The sequence below is a fragment of the Nipponia nippon genome, unplaced genomic scaffold (genome assembly GCF_047370975.1).
Source record: "Nipponia nippon isolate SJK-2023a ecotype South Korea unplaced genomic scaffold, ASM4737097v1 scaffold_2, whole genome shotgun sequence".
NCBI lineage: Eukaryota > Metazoa > Chordata > Aves > Pelecaniformes > Threskiornithidae > Nipponia > Nipponia nippon.
Genome location: NW_028262336.1, coordinates 88769069 through 88792623, shown reverse-complemented (window position 1 = coordinate 88792623; position 23555 = coordinate 88769069). Strand labels below are relative to the sequence as shown.

The following is a 23555-nucleotide window of genomic DNA, read 5'->3' as shown; positions in this document are numbered from 1 at the left end:
TAGTCCCTGAGATACTGAAGTGACTAGAGCTATCAAAACAAGATGAATAGACAGAAAATGAGTGACTCATCTATCCAATTGACTGTCAAATGGCAGCAGAACACTGCAACAAAAGCTCACTGTACAAAGCTTTAGGAAAGTATACTAGTCAGAAATACATCCCTAAACATATAATAAAATGCCAAGTCATAGTCTTTTTCATCATGGATGAAAGTATAACTTGTTTTCCTAAAAAAATCTGGATAATAATAAACTAATAGATGTTTATAAAAGACTAGTTTTCCACTTAAAAGAGTAGTGGGCTAGTAACCACACATTGCAAGTGTACTTATGTGAGGAAAAAAAATGTAAGAACTTTAGATAAATATGAAATATGGCAGGTATTGCATCATTTTACTGGGAGGGACATTTTTCCATATATATTCTCAATAAGGTACTCTCACTGACTTTAGGTGGTCAGTAGTATTATAAGTATTATGGGATTATGCAGGTCAAAGTGATTATGATGGATGTCTATCACTACAGAAAGTAATCAGTAAGTAATTAAGAGTAAATTATGAGTCATGTTAAACTTAACCTTTGTATGTACTTCAATTTTTTATTGATGTTCCATCTCTCTACTTGTCAGTAGAAAGTTGATGTAATTTTAGTCCCTCGTTCACCTTTAAATATGTTGTTTTCTTTTTTTGTTTTTAGCAGAAATCATCTCCTTTTCTCGGTTGTCATATCAACTATCATACTTGTTCTCTACAAACTGATAAAGTATTTCCATGACTGGAAAAAGAAGAAATAAGCAAGTCCCTTATTAAACTAGTATGATATCAGAAAGAAAGCAGAAAACTGGAAACATTACTGAACCAGAGAGACCAGCAGGAAACTGGAAACATTACTGAAACAGAAAGATCATAAATGGTCTAACTTGTCTACAGGTCATAAAGGGTCTATACTTGTCTAACCAACTTTATAACTTTTTATTTCTCTGCAGGCTTTTCACAGTAACATACATATATATATGTATGATCTCATAGGAGTCTTTTCCTAGTATAGCTAAATAACTTAGGCACACATAACAGTGATAGTTCTGTTGGAACACCTCATGGTGTTAGATTAAGCCTCTGTTCCACAGGTTCAGAAAGTTATGATTTTCTCAGATGCCATAGAAAACTGTCAGAAGTATAGGGAAAAAAATGAGCAGAAAGGAGAAGAAACAGAAATAAATAAATTCTACACTACATGTAAGAGAAAAGAAAGATTCTAAACTGTGTTGAAGCTGCAGGAAACCAAAATGATCAATGACGAGTTTATTGTTAAATTTACTGTAATGTTGATGTGATTTTATTGTGTTAATAACAATGTGGTGGTGCACTTAGAACTGTGAATAGTCGTAAATTTATTACTTTCGATTTAAGTAAACAAAAACAAATAAATGCAGGATTTAAACAGGCTGTAGATTTCAGGACCAGAAAAAACTACATTATTAATTATGTTTACAGTGGTAGTATGTAAAGAACTACTCACAAATACATCCCATTGTCCTAGGCACTTGAAAAATCAGTGTAAAAATCAACTATATGTATTACAGACTGAAAACCAGACATAGGCAGAAGAAGAAGTAAGGCATGCAAAAATAAATAATGTGATAGCAGCAAATATTGGTTCATTCTACAGCTGTATGTTTATTCACTAGATTTAACTAGGTAGAGGTAAAGTGATTGCAAAAAAATGAAAGGAAAAAGATAAAAGCAGATAGTGAGATAAAGGCGAGATGGTGGGAAGAAGATTATGGTGGAAACAAACAAATATTTTTGAAGAGCAGGAATGAAGACACACAGAGAGAGGAAGAAGATTAATTTAAACAATAAGAGTGGTGATATTCCACTACAGCCACTGTGCTATAATATTCTCTGAACAGACACAGTTCCTTTCTTTGTTCAATTTCTTGGGTGTGTTTGATAACTAGGATGGATTCAGTTCATCCTATCAGGAGTGGGGAGGGATACAGCTTCAAACATGAAAATGTAGATATCTGCAATTTGAGGTATTTGTATGAGCTCCCAGGGTAATCCTGGTCAGTGCTGCCAATGGATTCTGTACAGCTATCCTGTCTCGCAAATGTCAGTCTTGACTAGACCAACTATACCATCTCCATCTGTGGTGGGTTGACCTTGGCTGGATGCCAGATGCCCACCAAGCCACTCCATCACTCCCCTCCTCAGCAGGATGGGGGAGAGGGGAGAAAATAAGATGGAAAAAAGTCGTGGGTCAAGATAAAGGCAGTTTGATAAAAGCAAAAGCAAAGGCTGCACATGGAAGCAAAGGAAAACAAAAGATTTACTCTCTGGAAGACAAGCATCGTAATAATGAATGCCCCCCTCTCCTCCTCCTTTCTCTTAGCTTTTATTGCTGAGCAGATGTCATATGGTATAGAATATCCCTTTGATCAGTTTGGGTCAGCTGTCCTGGCTATGTGCACTCCCAAGATCTTGCCCACCCCCAGCTGACTGGTAAGGGGGGAACGTTGGAGAGACAGCCTTGATGCTGTGTGAGCACTGCTCAGCAGTAGCCAAAACACTGCTGTGTTATCAACACCTTTCTAGCTACCAATACAAAGCACAGCTCTATGAGGGCTGTTATGGGGAAAATTAACTCCATCTCAGCCAGACTCAATACACCACCTGTATTGACTACAGTGGGCACTAAGTGTATAGTTTAGTTGTAGGCATGTATAGTGTAAACACTAAAATTTAGGTGAACCATATGCTAGTTCTAGTGTCAGTTGTTAGTACCTTCCTATATTCATAGAATCATAGAACGCTTTGGGATGGAAGGCATCTTTGAAAGTCATCTAGTCCAACCCCCCTGCAATGAGAAGGGACACCTCCAACTAGATCAGGTTCTCCAGGCTGAACAACCCCAGCTCTTTCAGCCTTTCCTCATAGGAGAGGTGTTCCATCCCTCTGATCATTTTTGTGGCCCTCCTCTGGACCTGTTCCAACAGGTCCATGTCCTTCCTGTGCTGAGGAGTCCAGAGCTGGATGCAGTACTCCAGGTGGGAGTGAAAGGGGAAAGACCATATAGGTTTTGGTAATGCAGGCTATGGCAGTTCAAGACAAGGGAATGGACCCCAGGCAAGTTTTCTATTGCATTTGTTTTCTATGAGAATCTGAATAAAACAACACTGACATTTTAAAGTAGCTTTAAATAATAGACACTTTGAAAACAAAAGTTTTAGGAGGCAAGAACTGTTTTCAGTCTTCATCTTTCAGGCATAACTTGGTTCACATACATAACATATTTCAGTAACTGCAGTCCAAATGCTTTTGTTTTTCTAGAATTCTGATTCATCTCAGTTAATGTGAAGAAACAGATTAAATGCTCACAAAGTACAAATTATTAGATAAATTTTTTATGCAGTATCACTGCTGTATGGTCCCTAAAGTAACTAACTTAACATTTTCTTTCAGTATTCATAACTCATTATAATTTTATTGTTAGCACTTCTTGCAGATTTTCGTTTTCTTGTTTGAAACAGATACAGTGACAATAAAATGTTTCTTTGTCAAGCTCCTTAACTGCCTGCTATTGTACCCTGTTCCCTCTTCCTGTGCTACTATAGTTGAACACTTTCTTTGAAAAATTAATGATATAAAGATGTATCTTCAAAATACAAAATTTTTAGGAGGGATAGTTATTCAGTTTAGAGAACCGAAATGTTCCAGACTATATTTTGTATGTATTGGTTTTAGTGTTCTCTCCAGATTCATCCACCCAGGTACCCAGGGACCAAGGGCCTGTTCATTCCCAGTACCTCACAGAGCATTTGGAAGGTGTATTATACAGAACATGAAGATAAACTTTCTGTCCTGAAAAGCTGTTATTCCTGAAATTTTAACCCTGCCCTCTCAGTGGTGACTCAAATAACTCCTAAATTTTAAAGCAAATATACAATTTGCAAAGTGTGAGTCATAACATATTTTAAAACATATTTGTTAATATTTCACAATTCTTCTACTTTCAACTTATTACCACCCTTCCTAGTGATGGTTCTACTCGTGCTATAAAGTAAATATGGCCTTGAATTTAACTTTGGTTTAAACATTACTTAAAATTATCCCCAAATAAAATTATCACAGCCTGCACGTAGAGATTTTCATAAATTACGGACCCACAGCTGTATGTTAATTTTTAAATTATGCAAATCCCTGTGGTTTGATTAATTACTGGCCCCAAAACTATATAACCGTACATTTTACATGGCTATTTCACCTCTCTTCCCATGTGTTTCTTTACATGTTCTGCCCTACATATTTTCCATCTTACAGCAGCCTTTGCAATTGCCCCAGACTCTTAGGGAAAAAAAACAAAAAACAAACCAACTTTGCAGACAATTATTTCTCCTCTGAAGTTTTCTGTCTATGCTCTCTAAAATAACAGCACCACCTCACACTACTCATACATTACTTGTAATTTTTTGGAACAGTTTAGAGGGGAAAATAGAAGTCAGAGGACAGAAACATACAAAGAAATGGAGACAAAGATGTACTTGAGGGACAAAAGATATGGGGTAATATATAGGAGATTAAGAGACATGAGTTTGAGAGGAAAGATTGTACATAATCCATGAAGAAAACACATTTTAATGTAAAGTTTAAGACTGACATAGTTTAATAGGGAATTTTATGCTGAAATAAAGACAGGATGTTGCAGGGAATAGAACAAGACAAAAATAGCAGTGTTCTTACCACTATCCTAACATGTCTTTCTCTTGTCTGCTCCCAAGTTGGAGAGGTTCGAAACCCATGGTGTCTATGAGGAGTTGACATTACAGGACTTATCCTAGAAATGTCACATTTATTTATTTATTTATTTATTTATTTATTTATTTATTTATTTATTGTTTAACAGAGGAATTTAAGATCTTCTGGAGTAGGGGCAAACATCAACAGTTTGAGAAGAATGTTTGTTGCATGGTTCCCTTATGAATGCTTTTTACAATCAATCTTTTCTGCAGAAGAACTGTCTTTTATTTTCAGTTTTAGCATAGTGAGGAGGAGAAGATGAGGCATAGGAACCATGAACGAAGTCCAAAAGTTGCAGAGTGCATATAATTTAAGACACCTCTGACTTCTGCATTTCCTTTTTGACTAGCTCTAGACAGCATCTTGACACATGTACTTATGTTCACAGTTTCCATTCACTGAGCCTACTCGCCTTGTGTCCGAAGGAAGGCACTTCACATAGGAATCCATTCTCGGAAGCAGCCACTTATTGATAGTGTATATTCACACTTAACATTTTGGTACCTAAATTCAATATGGGGATATTGTTTCTCCTCCCTGTGCTTGAGCTTCCCTCTAAATAAAGTGAGATAATATTTTCGTATGCAAAAGGATAACATGTTAAAGACTGAGGTACTTGTGACCATTGTGATAGACAATTTATTATTATATTTTACAATATAAAAGACTTGTTTAAAGTTGTGTGCTGTACTTAAGTCCTGGATTTTGGGCTGGTAAGACTATTGTATTGCCCTTGTGTCTACATTCAATCAGTTTTCAGCTAGGAGCCAAGAGTAATCAAATTAACAGGATGCATCTATACTGCCAAGTAGCATGGCCCTCGGCTCACTCTGGTCCTGAATGCTTATATTTCATACATATTTGTCTCTTACTAGGTTCTAGTGGGAGTAGTAATACAAAAATGGAAGAAACACCTGGGCGAAGTGTTTAATTCAGGGTCCACTCGGTGGCAGAATGGATGAGAATGCAGCATGTTTGATTCCCTCCATCCTGCAGTAACTTTGAAAAGGATTTTAGTAGTCTTTCCAAGCTCAAGCACCTCTACATAATTTTAAATATCCCAAACCTGATACAAAAACACCATTCCAGTTGTCTGTGACACAGGCCTCACATTATTTCATTAACTCTGAATGACTGCATACATAACCAATAATTACATTGTAGGGCCACAAGGTGGTGGTATGGTATGCATCCTTGAGCTGTGAGTCACTTTGCCACCAGATCTGGAGGGAATATGCAGTATCCCCTAGACACACAGCAGAAAGAGGGAAGGAAGCCCCTCCCCATTGACATTCACCTTCTAAGGTGAGATCAGTACGTAAGGTCAAACAACTTATTTTAAACCACCGTGGTGTTGCACAGTGGAGGAACAGTCACTCGGAGATGCTGGTTCCAGTGACAACCAAAAGTCAACAGCATAACATCCCAGCTAAGATCAGAAAGTCTTCTCCTCTCTGCCATGACTAGTAGACAGCAGTCAGCAGAGCCAACTCCTAACTGAAGCAACTTCCAAACTGTGCAAACTCAAAGAAATGAGCAATGTTGGTTAATATTGCCTACCCCAGTCTATACAGGCTGTGATAGGATGTCTTACCGATGTTAGAAATCTGTAGACAACTACTTTTTTCTAATCCCTATGGACAAACCAAAGTAATTATGATTAAATGTTTCAGAAAACCAGAAAACCTAATTTCCCAAGAATAGGAGGATGGAAGGAAGCAGTTGGGAAGATACTATGGTATATTTTCCTAGGTAAATGGGAGATAGAGGTTTAATGTGAAGATACGAATAAACTAAATACAGCAAAAAATCAGTATTCATTTTTGGCTGCAGTGTACGTGCTGATTATGCAGAGATAGACATATTTTCCTATAAAACAAAACTGATGGAATACCACAGTATAAGTAAAACACACACAGGCCCAAATTAAAATACTGCTAACAATATTAAAAATTATGTGAAATTACATTAAAATTGTATTAGATTATAGTTTATTTCACTCGTGTATCACTAGTGGTTTTTTAGTCATCTAAAGGTAAAAAGGAAAAACATGACTTATTAGACTGTCTTTAAGATATTGGATATGAAACTGAAATGATAAATGAAAAGCAAATACATAGAATATTGAGGATCTTATAATAAACATACTGTGCACTAAGGCAATTCTTCTATAAACATACACGTACACAAACCCCTATTTTTCAGATGGATAGATCTCTAAAAAAGCCTGAGTTATATACTTTCATGGGCATTATAAGCCCTAATGAATCAAGGTTTAGGAAGTAATGCGAGATCTACAGAGAAAGAAAACTTCAGAAATTAAAGTACTGTAGATGATCAGGATAGTTTTATATGAATGTCCAACTGCTGCTGACAATTCCTATGTGTGTGTAATTCTCCTATCCAAGGTTTCTGATGAAACAATAAAGTATTAGAACTCACAATTTTACCTTCTACAAATTGGTATGCCATTGCATAATACAAATTGTTATTTTTTGTTTTAGTTATCATTTGTAAGCTTGTGAAATTGTGAAATTGTTTCGATGAAGCCTTTTCAAGTGATCTTTAAGTTATCTTTCTATTACACTTATTCTTTTTCTGAAGTTAAGCATATTACATTTCCTTGCTAATGTTTTGTATAAAGCTGACTGCCATTGTCATCTTTTTGGCATAGTTGATGATTGAAGACTAATCATATAGCAAGGTCATTGCATGAAAAAGAATAAATGTATTGCAAGATTGTTTGTAATTCAATGTTTTAAGTCAAATGCAGCTGTATTTAGAGCCTGTCTTCCACATGTGTAAGTATTTTTGAACAACCTGATGTAGACTACATGAAGTCAAATAAACTTCATGAAGAATGTCTGAGACTATGAGAGCAATGTATTAATTTCAGTTATGTATAAATGCAGGGATTTTGGCATAAACAAAGTGAAAATTGTGTCAGAAGCAGATACAAATGCCTAAACATTCCCCTTCCCCCCAAACCTCACCTTTGCATTCAGTGTAGACATTTCCACAGTAAAGGTACTTTTCTCATAGCTGGAATGATTCAGTATTTAAACCCATGAAGAAGGGTAGGAGCTCTACATGTATCATCACAAAATTTCTACTTTTTCTTTCCCTGTAAGACTTTCTGCTGATTTTGCTATTACTAAAGCTGTTGCTGACGTGTACTCTGACCATTTTGTTCAAGATTAAGAGATGCTGCTATGAGTAGGTGCAAAATGATGACCTTGATGTAGTGATCTGCAACATTACGCTTAGAACTGAAAAGACGGTTACTCAAGTGGAATGAATGTGACCTAAATAGGTTACTGACGCAAATATCAAGGAGAATCTCTCGGTAAAGAGCGAGCTATACAGAAAACAGGGTAGCAATTCACTACTCTTACCTTTAGCTAGACTGTAAAAAATTCCTTTAAGCACTCCAAAAATATATAACTTGTATATAATAATTCTTACATTTTTGGAGTGGAAAAAAAATTAAAATGTCATAAGGATTTGCCATAAAGTGACATGAACAAATATCAGAAAACCTTTGGGAATATTCAGTTATTCAGTATGATCAGAATTCTCTAAAACAAATATAAGTTTTTTCCACTAGTGTTTATATTTTAAAGAGTATCAGAAATGACAGCTTTTAGACAGTTATTTTAGGTAATGCCTTTAGTGTTAGGTGTTTTGTTTTATGTTATAGTGTTATGTTTTATAACATAAACCATTCATGTTTTATTTTATGTTTTTATCTAGTCTAGAACTTACAAAAGTGCCTTTTATTTATGATTTATATCATGTGGTATGCTAGTCTACCTTTGCTTATCAACAAAACACTTGCCTCTTCTTTAAAAGCAGTTAAAAGCACTGGGACTTGGTGTTAATAAAAAGAAAGGTTCTACATGTGGACAGCAGCAAACGCCGGGACAACTGCATCTCCTGCAGGAGGGGTGTGCACCTAGAGGAGCTCCCACCACTGAGGAGGTGGTGATGGTGACCTGCACAAACTGTGAGAGGGGCTGTGTGTGTCTGTGCTTGTGTATGTGTGTGCACGTGTGTGTCTGTGACTAAAACTTTGGGGGATTTGCTCAAGACGGGTGTTCAGAAATTTGAAGAAGTTAATTCATATTTTGTAAGTGTCTAGTATTGCAGTTTACTTACTGCATGACTGATACTGATCCTAAATACATAGTTCATCTGATTGCCAGTTAATTATGTATCATAAGTAAATCAGTAAGCTGCTTTGATCATAATTTGGTTTAAACTATGTGAATTGAGCAGTTTGGCACTGCAAGAGCACCAATTTCCCATTACCCTCAGCTTTCTTTTATTATTTATCATTATAGCTATACAGATGCTCATCCACTCTGCTTAGCTGTTGGCTCAGTTCCTGGGAGATTCTGTTTTGCTTCAATTACTTCCCTCTAAGGTAAACCTGTTGTAAAGAGTGCTATTCCTAACTTGCATGGATAGGAGCCAGCTAATGCTCAGTATTCATTGGGCTCTATATAGTACCTTCTGTAGTCCAAAGAGTTAAATTTGTTTGCTTCTTTGTTTTTCCAGTTCAGAGTGTTAAAAATATGGTGAGAGCTGTACTGAAGCTTACTTGGATGTTCTCATGCCTGAAACTATGGCCTTTTTGAGCAGTTCCTAGAATTTGGCATGAAGATTTATGCGGTGGCTGAAGGTGCAAGACAGAGCTGGAGGACTGCACAGGGCAGGAGGTGCCAACATCTTTGAAGTCTAATCCACACTGGCTATTGAGGGTGGTTCCAGCAGTGAACTGACTCCAGAACAATATCCATGATTTGTGCTGGAAGAAACTATTTGGTTTACTCCAAAGCAAATCCCAGTAGTGACAACCATTAATGAAACTTAGGTGATCAGGGAACAAAAATTGGTTAGTGTATGGAAAAAGTTAAGGTTTCTGACAGGACAGAGGTTCTCTAAATTACCAAGCTGCCATGCATGTGTCATCTCTAGATCACATCCAAGGTTTCCTTTTTTTTCTGTGTACTTTAATCAGCGATAAAATATCTGCACTGGAAATGTACAGAAAATAAAAGTCAATAAGCAGCAGGGAAGTAATGAGGGGGGACACAGGGGTGTTCTTGGGAGAATAGACCCCTAAATATTCCCACAAAGGCAGCAGACTCTTGCGCTCTCTGCTTGACCACATAGGTTGTAGCAACAGGTGTGAATATCAAGGTAGCAGACTGGCAAGTGGAGGAGTGGTTGACGAAATTTATCTTCTGTGTAACAACTTTGGCTCTTGCCTTATATTTGAAGCCGTGCAGGCTTCAGAATAGATTGCTTCAGGTTCTTCTCTTTATTTCAAACCATAACTGAATCAGCAATTTCAGAAGTTAACTACACTGAAAACATGCCAGAAATTAAGTGATGCAAAATAAGTACTGAAAAACTACCAGATGGTGTTACAATCTGGATTTTTTTCTATTCAGAAATGCACATGTAAATCAAAGTACTGTAACTGCAAATTAGCCTATGAGACTGAATGTTCTGGAACACATTGAAATTCACAGGAGTGAAAAGAAGCAAGTAATAATATTAATACTTATAAGAACTGGATGAGAAGAGAATTTTAGTATGATTTATATAATTAATTATCTCATCAGTCATTAGCGAGTGTATTTCATATTCCTCTGGTGAAGTAATTGAGCATCAACTTTACTCTACAGCTATGCTATCATGTTACAGAATCAAAAAATCACAGAACAGTTGAGGCTGGAAGGGACCTCTGGAGGTCATCTCGTCCAATCCCCTTGCTCAAGCAGGGCCACCTACAGCCAGCTGCCCAGGATCTTGTCTAGAGAGTTTTTGAATATCTTCAAGGATGAAGACTCCTCAACCTCTCTGGGCAACCTGTGCCAGGGCTCAGTCACCCTCATGGTAAAAAATTGTTTCTTGATGTTCAGAGGGAAACACCTGTGTTTCAGTTTGTGCCCATTGCCTCTGGTCCTGTCACTGGGCACCACTGAGAAGAACCTGTCTTTGACCTCTTTGCACTCTTCAGGTGTTTATATACATTGATAAGATCCCTCCCGAGCCTTCTCTTCTCTGGGCTGAACAGTCCCACCTCTCTCATTCAGCCTTTCTGCACAGGAGAGATGCTCCAGTCCCTTCATTACCTTTGTGGCCCTTCATTGGAGCCTCTAGCAGCTCATTATCTCTCTTGTGCTGGGAAGCCCAGAACTGGACACAGCACTCCAGGTGTGGGCTCACCAGTGCTGAGTAGAGGGGAAGGATCACCTCCCTTGACCTGCTGGCAATACTTTGCCTAATGCAGCCCAGGACTCTGTTAGCCTTCTTTGTGGCAAGGGCACACTGCTTTGTTCATGTGCAACCTGCTGTCCACCAGGACCCCAGGTCCTTTTTTGCCAAGCTGCTTTCCAGCTGGGAGGCCCCCACCACATACTGGTGCCTGGCGTTGTTCCTCTCTAGGTGCAGGACTTCGCGTTTGTCCTTGTTGAACTTCATGAGGTTACTTAATGTTATTTAATAAATTATAATTCCTCTCTCCAGAATGTTGTGTTGCCAACTAAATATAACATATACATATTTCTTAGGATTTGAAACAGTTCATTTCATTTTCAGCTTATTATTGTGTGAATCAAACTAAAAATCATACTCTTTTTGCAGTTTATCAAACATATGTCCAATGACAAACTCCTGTAATATATTAAAATGACTGAAAATATGAATTTCTGCAATAGATAAACTAAGGCTCCTGAAATTAGTTGCCTTGTTTTCTGTTTTAAAAAGTAGTGGATTTTTTTTTTTTTTTTATGCTAGGTTGATGACTCTGATGAGAGACACTTTTGTTGTTGTTCCTATTTATATATTCCATTATTCTTTTCCTGCTGAATCTTCCAAAAACGGTAAAAAAAGGAAAACAGAGATGGTCATTGGTACGCAGTGTTGACTTAAAGCTAATGGAGTTTTACTTCTTTATTAGTGCATTTTACAATTAAGATAAATTATGCTATAATTGTTTCCCATTGCTACCTAGAGAACGACTGGGAAAACACTGGACTATACCAACATATATTTTTATGTTTAAAAAAAAACCTAAATGTGTTCATTTTTTGGAAAAAATGGACTCCAGAAAGTATAAGAAAGAATACTAAAATACATTACATGGAACTGAGTAAACATCACATTACAATCATCTATGTCAGTAAAATCACTTATGATATTTGAAAACACTGGATTGTGTGGTTGAAACAGACCTCTTACTTAGAGCAGGCAAGATTTCAGAGCACAGTTTTAAATATCTGAATAAAAGTGGTAGGCAGACAGCTGCGTGGAATATCAGAGACATAATTTATTTCGTCTTGTCATTCTTCTTGAGGTATTTTAAGGCTATGACTACATGATTCTTTAATTTAACATAACAAATGTCCTCATGGAAAACATATAGGTGAAAACAAGCTAACACTAAAAGCAGAAGAAACTCATACAGAGGACTGGTGAGGACAGATATATGATGTTATCAATAAAAAGAGTAGGATTGCAAAAGGGACAGTCCATTTCTCACTTCTCAGTTGATCTTTTGTGAACATCTACTTATTTCTTGAGTAATAACAGCATGTTTATGTTCCTGCTTCACAGGGGCAGCTCCTGGAGTCACACTGGGGGTGTGAGTGCCCCTGGCCTGAGGTCTCAGCTACTGGAGCCAGTGGGGTCTTTAACCTCCAGCTACTGGGGCCGTGTCCCGATAACTAGCTACTGGGGGAGGACCCATGCGAGTGACGAGGGCAGAGGGGCTGTGCCAGTACTTGGATCCAAGAATGTGCATGTGCCTGTGAACCTGGAGAGTGTGGTGTGTGTGCTGCACCAGTGGCCTTCTGCCTCTGCCAGCCCAAGAAGAGGAGGTGATGTGGCTGTCTGTGCTTGTGTCTGGTGTGAGTACTGAATGTGGGTGTTGCTGGGGGCAGCGCCCTGTCTGTGGCTGTCTGTATGACTGGCCATATCCGTGTCCTCTGTGTGTCTATGTGTCTCTGGGACACACACTTAACTTCGCTACTGGTTGAACCTACTAATGGGAAAATGGCAGATGCATCCCTCAAGCCCAAGCAGAGACCCTGGCTCCCCAGGGACATCATACGGGGCTCCAGCAGCTGGGCAAGAGGGTCCTGGGCCAGGGCAGCTGGAGCCAGCAGCCTTTCCTAACTTTCCTTAACAATTTGTAAGCATAAGACTATTTACTTGTATTCTAATATCTGAATAGGAATAAGAATATATACCAAGTTCTTAAAAAAAAAAAAAAAGCTTAACAAAAATATATTATGAAGACGATCTATCATTAAAAGCAGGAATCCCTAGCCATGAATTCATTTGCATGCTGGATTAAGGAACAGCTTAAGTACAACAGATAAGGCAGGGTATTTTACCATGCTACAGCATGTTCTAAGAGAACACTTCAATAATTCCTATTACTTATATATATGAGTACATATACACATACATCTATGTATACTTACAAAGCATGCATATTTATATAAATTATTTCAAAAGGCACACCAGGGAGAAATGTTCTGTAATAAACATATTGGACATTTTTTTTCCCTTTTTTTTAAGGAAATACTATACCTTCTTAAGTAGGTTTTGCAGTTTGTCTATTATACAAATACAAGGACTACAAGTACTCACATTCTGAAAATCAAACTCAGTTACTGTACATTGTATATTTTGAATGAAAATGTAAGTAAGATGAAGATGTTTTCTCAAGATAGCTACGTACATCAAATGAATAGATAATGAATGCTGTCAAATGTTTTATGTATGTGAAGACAAAGTGGTTTGTAGTAATTTCCACAACTTGCAAAATGCCACAAAACAATCTTGATGGATTTTACTTTTTTTTTTAATAATTCCTACTAAACTGAAGATGAAGGAGATATAGATAGATTCTCAAGTAACAGAAATCTCAGACACCTATCTTAAAAAGCAAGAATTACATAAGAGGAAAAACGTGATCTTTCCCTATTTCTGCCTTTATTTACAGTATTTACAATAGATTGTCCAAGATTTCTTTCAGTATTTAAAAAGTATGCCTATATGAGAATAAAAAATATAAAATTAAAATAGATAAGGTTTAAGTGAAGTATGCTATGAGAAATGTCTTACTAGAAACAAAAAAAAAGCCCAGAAAAACAAGGACATCTTCAAAGTTCACCAGAGCAAAAGAGGAACTTCATGTAGTCATTTTAGCTGACACTCCTGTGAAATAATGATATGTAAGTAATAAATCACATTTGATAAACCATATTTTTAAAGAAAAAAGGATTATTACAAATGATTGAAAACCATTAAAGAAAAGGCAAAATACGCAACATGGGAGTTTAAGAAACAATGACTGGAGACCTCACAATTTTCAAAAGATTCATTTTTTAATGTATCTGTGATGATATCAAAGATCTTTCTAAAAATATCTAAATAATAATGAAAGGACTTTTAATATTACTTGATATAGACTAATGATGCACCTCACCTATTTACCATCAGAGAAATTTTTGTTTTATATCTTATCACAAGATTAATGAAAAACACACATTTAATATCAGTGTTTCAGTAAATCAACTTTTCCCTCTCTTTGTTAATGACCTGTCACACTTTTATGTCACATTCTTGCTCATGTAATTTTTCATTTCTTTTTCCCTCGTATTTACTTAAAGACTGTGATCCAGTAAATAATGAACTCATATAGCACTTTGATAAACTAATCTAGGACTATTCCAAAGTAATATATACCAGTTGTTTTTGGATCATGGTTACCCTGACACTTTTGTTTTCTTTACTTTTCTTTTTCTGCAGATTCTCCTTGTTCCTTATTATTCTGCCTGGTGGGTAGTGAGACAGGTTAGAACGTCTCATGAGAAATCAGTCAGTATTCTGCCACCAATATAATACTGCTCATTTATTTATACCAGTCTCCTCTTGCTGTGCAAGTATATTTTCCTCATTATAATATTCCATGGCACTATCTAACATAGACCATATACATCATGTTCTATCATATGGTTTTATTTCCTCATTTATTTCAGTCTAGCATCCTCCTTTACATGTGCATCTAGACAGCTTTTGTGTACTACTAGACTATTAAATCCTGCTAATCTAAATTACAGAAATCTGTGTGACGATATGAATGGGTAAGGTGAATGGAACACTGTCAGAAGCATATACCTCTAATTTTCTAATACATCTCATTCTATTAACATAAACATATAGAGAGAATCTGTTTCTGATAGGTGCCTTTCAAATTAAATGAATAAATAAAGAAAGGTGTTTGGAAACAGAGACTTAAATGAAGTTTTGCAGATTTAGGAAATTAAAATTACAAAATTATCTAAATGTTTTCCTTTTAATGCTATCCAATTAGTAGTAAAAAGGCACAGGAGCAGGCCAGCCCCATGTGCTGAAAGATGAGCCGGTGGGAGAGAAGACTGGCCTGGCTGAACAGAGAGCTTCGGCTGGAACTCAGGAATAAAATGAGACTGTGACATTTGGAAGAAGGGGCAGAAAACTCAGGAGGACTAGAAGGATGTCGTGAGGTTACGCTGGGAGAAGATTAGAAGGGCCAAAACCCAGCTGGAACCTAATCTGGCTACTGCTGTAAAAGACAACAAAAAATGTTTCTACAAATACATGAGCAACAAAAGGAGAGCTAAGGAGAATCTCCATTCTTTATTGGGTGCTGGGCGAAACATAGTGACAGAGGACGAGGACAAGGCTGAGGTACTTAATGCTTTCTTTGCTTCAGTTTTTAATAGTCAGACGAGTTGATCTTGGGGTACCCAGCCCCCTGAGCTGGAAGACAGGGATGGGGAGCAGAACGAAGCCCCCATAATCCAAGGGGAAATGGTTAGCAACCTGCTACACCACTTAGAAACACACAAGTCTATGGGGACAGGGGAGACCACTCAAGGCTACCAAAGGAGCTGGCAGAAATGCTCACCAAGACACTTTCCATTATCCATCAGCAGTCCTGGCTAACTAGGGAGGTCCCAGTCGACTGGAGGTTAGCAAATGTAATGCCCATCTACAAGAAGGGCCAGAAAGAGGATCCGGGGAACTACAAGGCCTGTCAGCCTGACCTCGGTGCCAGGGAAGGTTATGAAGCAGATAATCTTGAGTGCCACCACACAGCACATACTGGACAACCAGGGGATCAGGCCCAGTCAGCATGGCTTTATGAAAGGCAGGTTCTGCTTGACTCACCTGATCTCCTTCTATGACAAGCTGACCTGCTTAGTGGATGAGAGGAAGGCTGTGGATGTTGTCTACCTGGACTTTAGTAAAGCCTTTGACACTGTTTCACACAGCATTCTCCTGGAGAAACTGGCTGATCATGGCTTGGATGGGCGTACTCTTTGATGGGTAAAAGACTGGTTGGATGGCCAGGCCCAAAGAGTTGTGTGAATGGAGTTAAATCCAGTTGGTGGCCGGTCACAAGTGGTGTTCCCCACGGGCTCAGTACTGGGGCCAGTTCTGTTTAATATCTTTATCAACGATCTGGATGAGGGGATCGAGTGCTCCCTCAGTAAGTTTGCAGACGACACCAAGTTGGGCGGGAGTGTTGATTGCTGGAGGGTAGGAAGGCTCTACAAAGGGAACTGGACAGGCTGGATCAATGGGCCAGGGCCAATTGTATGAGGTTCAACATGGCTAAGTGCCGAGTCCTGCACCTGGGTCACAACAACGCCATGTAACGCTACAGGCTTGGGGAAGAGTAACTGGAAAGCTGTCTGCTGGAAAAGGACCTAGGGTTGTTGGTCGACAGCCTGCTGAATATGAGCCAGCAATGTGCCCAGGTGGCCAAGAAGGCCAATAGCATCTTGGCTTGTGTCAGGAATACTGTGGCGAGCAGGACTAGGGAAGTGATTGTCCCCCTGTACTCAGCACTGGTGAGGCCGCACCTCAGATACTGTGTTCAGTTTTTTGCCCCTCACTACAAGGAGGACATTGAGGTGCTGGAGAGTGTCCAAAGAAGGGCAGCGAACCTGGTGAAGGGTCTAGAGCACAAGCCTAATGAGGAGCAGCTGAAGGAGCTGGGGTTGTTTAGTCTGGAGAAGAGGAGGCTGAGGGGAGACCTTATCGGTCTCTACAGCTACCTGAAAGGAGGCTGTAGCGAGGTGGGGGTCAGTCTCTTCTCTCAAGTAAAAAGTGATATGACGAGAGGTAATGGCCTCAAGTTGCACCACAGCAGGTTTAGGCTGGATATTAGGAAAAAATTCTTCACTGAAAGGGTAGTCAGGCACTGGAACAGGCTGCGCAGGGAAGTGGTTGAGTCCCCATCCCTGGTGGAATTTAAAAGATGTGTAGACGTGGTGCTTAGGTATATGGTTTATTGGTGGACTTGGCAGTGCTAGGTTAACAGTTGGACTTGATGATCTTAAAGGTCTTTTCCAACCTAAATGATTCTATGGTTCTATGATTCTACTATGTGGCATTATCTTTTCACGTCAGTCATAATTCCAGTCACTGGCTACTGGAGTTTAATTATCATCTCTTTTTTATGGAAAGGAAAAAAACTATAGAAGAGATTTCTAAACAAACTTGATTTAGCCTGCTAGGCTACTTTTTATGTGATGGGCCACATAACCTTCAAATACTTTCATAATACTATCACTTACCCACTGTTTTATACGCTAGCTAATAAATTGTTAATTTGCTTTGTTCATCTAGTTCTTATATGCAACTGTTTCATATTTGGTAGCAAAGACCAGGAGACATTAAAAATACATCATTGTGAATTGTAATCATCCATGTCAGCATTTCAGTGGAGAAAGTTGTGGGAAAAAAAAAAATAATGAGGAGAAATAATACAGTATCAGCATAATCTCGTGGCCCAAATATTGAGGTGTGGTTTATGAACTCACGGTGACCCAAAACATGCAAACAGCACTCAGTTCTCCTGAACTGATGTGTGGAAACAAGCCTTGCTGGTCCTAAAAGCTAGACACGGACACAGTAGCACCACAAGCGCGATGACCTGAGCAGATGTAAGTCAAGGCCACATGGCTGCAGGCCCTGAGTTATTGGGAATACACATTACATCAGCTGTAACAAAGGCTCCTACTACATAGATGCTGCTCTGCCATGCCGAGCCTCCTCTCAAAGCAGTTTTTATCCACTGTAAATGTATACAGGCCCTGGTACTTTTGTTTTCAGTCAGAGTTTGTATTGACAGAGGGCTGAAATAAACTGCTTCTGCCTGACCTGAATCTGCAAAATAGGCTGCGTGTTGATGCTGTGACAGTGCTACGCTCTGTGCTGTCTTCCTAAATATTTCTGTATTTGATTTGCTGTGTGAACCAGGAACCAATGTGTATAGTAAGCTAGAACAAATAGAGCTGCACCTAAATTGGGTTTATGGTCATTTCCACTACCTGAATACTTAAAGTGTTTATTGCCATTTGTCCTACGTAAGAGAAAATTTGTATTTCAGGTATTTTATGATCCAAAGGCAATGTTCTATGTAAATCCATGCCTAACATTTAGCTACACAAACATTTATAAATGCTGCAAGAGCAAAAATAATCTGCAGCTATAATAAGAAAATATACCTATTTGTTCTTTCCTCAACATTTTTCTGTTCTTTCAACATTTTTTTTCACACAAGCACAAACGTCATCATACATCTTTCTCATTGGTGTAACTTTATGGGAAAAAACATGTGATGTTCTTTTGCAAATGATATTGCCACAGCTATTTAAGTAAAACAACTGCAATAACTACACCTAGAAAGAGAGTTGTGAAATACTGAAGATCTGATTTTATATTATACTTTTGTTTAAGTACAGTTTCTTTTATATTAGAACTAATGTTTCTGAAGGCATATTTTTCAGTCTAAATATGGACATGGAAATGTAAGATACTATGGAATTGTTAGTGAATATCAAGAAAAAAAATAATAAAAGCCTTTCCAAGTATATAGCCTTATAACACATCTAGCTTTTAGTTCAAATATTTTATTTCATTCCATTCAAGAAATCAGTGGATTAGACTTCTTAGCAGGAATAAAAACTCCTAATAAAATAAAAATCATAAAAAATCATAATTCTTATTCCCAACAAATAACAGCAAAATACTTTAATAAAATTTCCACTGTTTCCTACTTTTCTTCACAGTAAGATGGGGATTATTTCACCTTCCTTTAGCTGTTGACAAAGTAGTAATCTAGTTTAAGCTAGTTGTCTAGGCTTTTTCTCTAGATGATCAATAAATTTCTGCATCAGAAGAATATGAATCATCCATATTATTTCAGACAACTACTTAAGGATGGAATACACTGCATATTAAACTGCCTTTTTTCATTGATTAGAAAAGGTACATACATATTTGCCTTACTTATAAATGAAACATAATTTCTAGAAAGCTAAAACTAAGGTAAATTAATGCCACTCTAGATTTTTTGTTAAAATTCTTTTGGGAAATTATAATAATTTTGAACCAAGAATGAACTCAAAACTCAGTTTCTTTTCTCTAACAGTATTATATTTTCCCTTAAATATAGCAGATTTTCTTTGCACCAAAATTCTTGGCAGCATTTCTTGACTGACTTAGACACCCCTACCCCAGTCTTGGAACAGAAAGTTATTTCACTATTTTCTAATAAAGAAAATGCAAAATATAACTTTTATAAAGTAACAAATATCCTCTAATACCTTTGTTGTTATCCATTCCTCCAACAGCATAAAGTGTCCCAACTGTAGATTTTCTAGGTTTAGTTCTTGGACTTTGCATGAGAGTTCTTCTCTCTGGTAAAAGATGGTATTTCATGGCTTCCAGAATAAGTTTCTGGCATTCTAGGTCATCCTTAAAAAGCGCATGGTTTTCTAGATCAGCCAATATCTGTAAATGACACAATCATGAATGAAAAATGTTAGAAATTCCTAGAAAAGCAATACCATGCAATGAGAGAAGATCACAAAATGGATGTCAAAAGTATATCACTTCATTGTAGAATACAAGGGTTTGCAGGGCTATTGTTTTGGAGGAGGGACAGGAAAATAAGTATTTAGTTGATTTTTAAAAGACTATAGGCAACTGTTAGATCACCGTTTCACCATCCCTTAAGACTACAATCTTACTAGTCTCTTACTGAAGAGATTGAAGAAAATTAAATATTCTCTTGTAGGTTACACCCTGACTTATTTTTAATGGTTTCCAACATAACACTGAAAGGATCCAGAAGGCATCTCTTTGCAAGAATCTTGAATGTGCAGTCATATAACATAACAACATTCTACAGTATTTTATGGAATACTTTCCAGGAACATCCCTTATTTTTAAAACCAAACCAAAAAAAACCCAAACCAAACAAACCTAACAAAACCAACAAACCTAGGAAAAAAACCAAACCAAAACCAAAACCAAAAGAACTTGCTTGTGCAAATTTTGAATCTATTGTTTTGCTGTATTATTGGCAAAATTAAGGATTAATAATCCAGATAATGTAACTATCTTTACAATTGGCATAGAAATTATAATCATTAATTACCAAAACAGATGCTTAGTGCATACAGCTGAAAGAATATTCTATTACATTTCCAAGGAAGAAGGCTACAAGTTGTAAATGTTAAGTGTTTGATTCACTTGCCTGTATGTACATATCTACTGACTTTTGAGATCCCTATAAGTTTTCAAGATCCCATTGGACTAAGCAACCTGGTCTAACCTCATAGCTGACCTCATAGCTTTGGGCAGGAGGTTGGACTAGAGACCTCCTCAGGTCTGCTCCCACCGGAATGATTCTGTGATTCTGTGATCTCGCTGATGTCAGGCTGGAAGAGTACAACGCTTATGCAGATTTTGTGCCATATCTGCCAGACCCATGTAGATATCTCATATACCCTAAGGCATCAGAAGTCAATCAAACTCTCAATGTTTATGTTTAGGCAATTGAGTTTTATCTCTAGATGCTGATCCTTATATTCTGCCGAATATCAAATTAGAGTAGGTTTTAATTGCCTATGGCAGCATATATGTACAGTCTGGTAGATTTCTAGATCTCATAGAACATCTATCTGGGAGACCCAATCATTTTCAGAGAAGTGTCTGAATGCCAGGAAGCAGGAGAATTTAGTTCCCAGAGTCTATGAGGAGATACCTCCCTCACAGACACATATATGCAAACGTATGCAAACTGCTTTGAAGTTGCCTAAACACAGGCAGCTAGATTCTCTTTAAGGACTCTCAGCTATTTATCTGGACTCAACAACTGCTGAATAACGCATGAATGTCCTCTGTCAATCTGTCAGCCTTTTGCAGAAAACACATGTGTTCTGTGACATCTAAAATATTAATAGCTTGTACATGTAGACAGCAGACTCCTGCTTCTGATTTTAGGCGTCAGTCATGAAACGAATCTATTCAGGTCCAAAGAAAGGCATTACACACTGGAGTATCTCAACTGGTGATTCAGAGCTCTTATTTTACATGGCTAATGACCTAACAGATAATAGACCTGCTTATTAAAAGTGAATAAGGAGGTTCATCTACCCTGACAAAATATGTCTCCAACTGTGGCCAAAAGTCAATGTCTAGGGAGCAAGCCATAAGATGGTTTTCAAATATATAGTAATTCCCCTTAATATTCCCCCAATGTCCAACTCTCAGATCAAGGACATTCTGAGGTGGATGTCTTTTCCATGCATTTTGTAATTCTCAGGGACCTTATCTTCCACGAACTAGATTGGTCTTCCTTTGAACTCACATAGATTTGTTGCATCTACAATATGTTTTCACAACAAATTTGGCCTATCACTAGCTGTATATGAAGGTTTGCCTCCCTCTGTTTGTTTTGAATCTGGGTCCTGTTGCTTCATTTGCTTTCACTCAATTTGTTCCCTTCATTTCTTTCATTCAGTACCCTCTAATTCTATGGAAAGAGAAAATGAATACTTGAGCCCTACCATACCAAGCTACTTATAATGTTCTAACTTCAGTCATATTCTTCCTTAGTTGACTGTTTTCTAGACTAAGGAACCTTGGCTTAGTTAACCATTGCTTATATGAAAGAAGATTAATATCTTTTATCTCCCTTGTTGGCTTTTTCTGAAACTTTCAGTTCTGTTAGATTCTTTTTGTGAAGGGAGCAGAACTGCACACAGTATTCAATATACTGGCTAACCATGAACTTCTATGGTGGCATAATGATGTGCTCTGATTCTCATCTTTTTCTTTCTTAATAACCTGTAACTTCTGATTTTGTCTTTTTGACTACTACAGAACTTCAAGCTGACTTTTCCAGAAATTCAGTCCTGAATGGAAGTGGCCAACTCAAACCCCATGGTTTTAAATTTGAAGTTTAAAGTTGGCTTTTTTAAAAATTTGCTTATTTATTTATTATTATTGTTTGTTCTCCAGGTGCATTATATTAATTTTATCTACATTAAAATTGCAAGAATTTTTAGGGGGTTAAATGCTACTCACATCTTGTGTATTGAAAATTAAAGTACCATGTTTAATATAGGCACAAAAACTATGTGGCAATGCAGCAAGATTACTACAGGAGTAACAAGATTTGTGCTATTAATAATCATGGACTTTTTAGAGGGAAGGAGGATTTCATTTGTCATTGGTCTCTAAATTAGGTACTTGTAGTCCATGGGGAATTTGTTATAACTGGAAAGTTTGCTTCTATTATTACATTGCAGAGCAAACCCTCTAAGTTGATGAGACTATGCATTGCAGGGGAAGATGGGGTATTTCATTATTTTCTGTTTTAACACAAATTCCACATATTTTAGCTGAAGAAATTAAAGGATTTTTAAAAATTCTTAGTTTTATTTAATTAAAGCTAGTTGCCTGAACTAGCAAGGACATGAGGTGTTCTCCATGGGCTAATCATGAGTGAGAAAACTTGTGGATAGTTTGAGTCACACTGATGCTCAGTGAAGTTCTAGGCAAAAATGGATGAGACCCAGTTTACATTATTAAAACATTACCCTCTGGTTAGCAAAATTGATAGTTTTAAGCTGTCTGTTGTGCACTGAAAACCTCTGGCACATTTCAGATGACAGTACACATCATGTTTGACTCTGCCAATCTTCCTGGGTATCTGATATCATAAAATATCCATATATTGATACCATAAAAGAGAAAAAAGGGGTGGGGAATAAAAAAAATGGAAGAGGGAAAGAGAAAGTAGAAGGAGATACAGAAAGGTCCAAAGAGCCCTTACCACAAAGTAATTGAGCTGAGTTCAGGGAGAAGGAATAAGACTAAAAGTGTGATAATTTAGCATAGGAAAGCTAGCAATACACACAAAGCCCCCAGGTTCATAGCAAATAGTAAGCTTGCTGAGGGAACAAGTAACACAAAGGAAACCATGGGATTTATTAGTTTGCACAAGGACTCCATAAATAATAATTTTACAATATCTTAAATGTAGTATTCCTAATATTCAGGTATTCTCCTTATCAGGATGTGAAGGTAAATGCTAGAATACATATATGCTATATCGCAAATGTACAATTAAGAAAGCTAAACCAAGCATGAAATATTTAATTTGGTCACTAAACCTATGGACCGAACACAATGGTGTTGTTTTACCATTTAAGATATGAGAAAGTTAAAAGAATTAAAATGTGAAAGCAAAGATGGCTATGTTCCCTGATGATAATGTTTTTAGAAAACGTCACTCAACGCGGTCCAGGTTAATAGCTTTATATAAATGTTTGTAAACAGATTATGCATCAACAACAAATAATCCCACAATCATGAAAGTAA

At 37.4% G+C, this 23555-nt stretch overlaps 1 protein-coding gene across 1 annotated transcript in view; it reads right to left on the bottom strand.

Moving 5' to 3' along the window:
• The window catches only part of KLHL1 (kelch like family member 1), a 246335-nt gene that overhangs the window by 53459 nt on the left and 169321 nt on the right, over positions 1-23555 (bottom strand). Inside the window, exon 6 of the mRNA XM_087757193.1 lies at positions 19487-19673. Coding sequence (XP_087613319.1) covers positions 19487-19673 — 187 coding nt within the window. The remainder of the gene's footprint in view (positions 1-19486; positions 19674-23555) is intronic.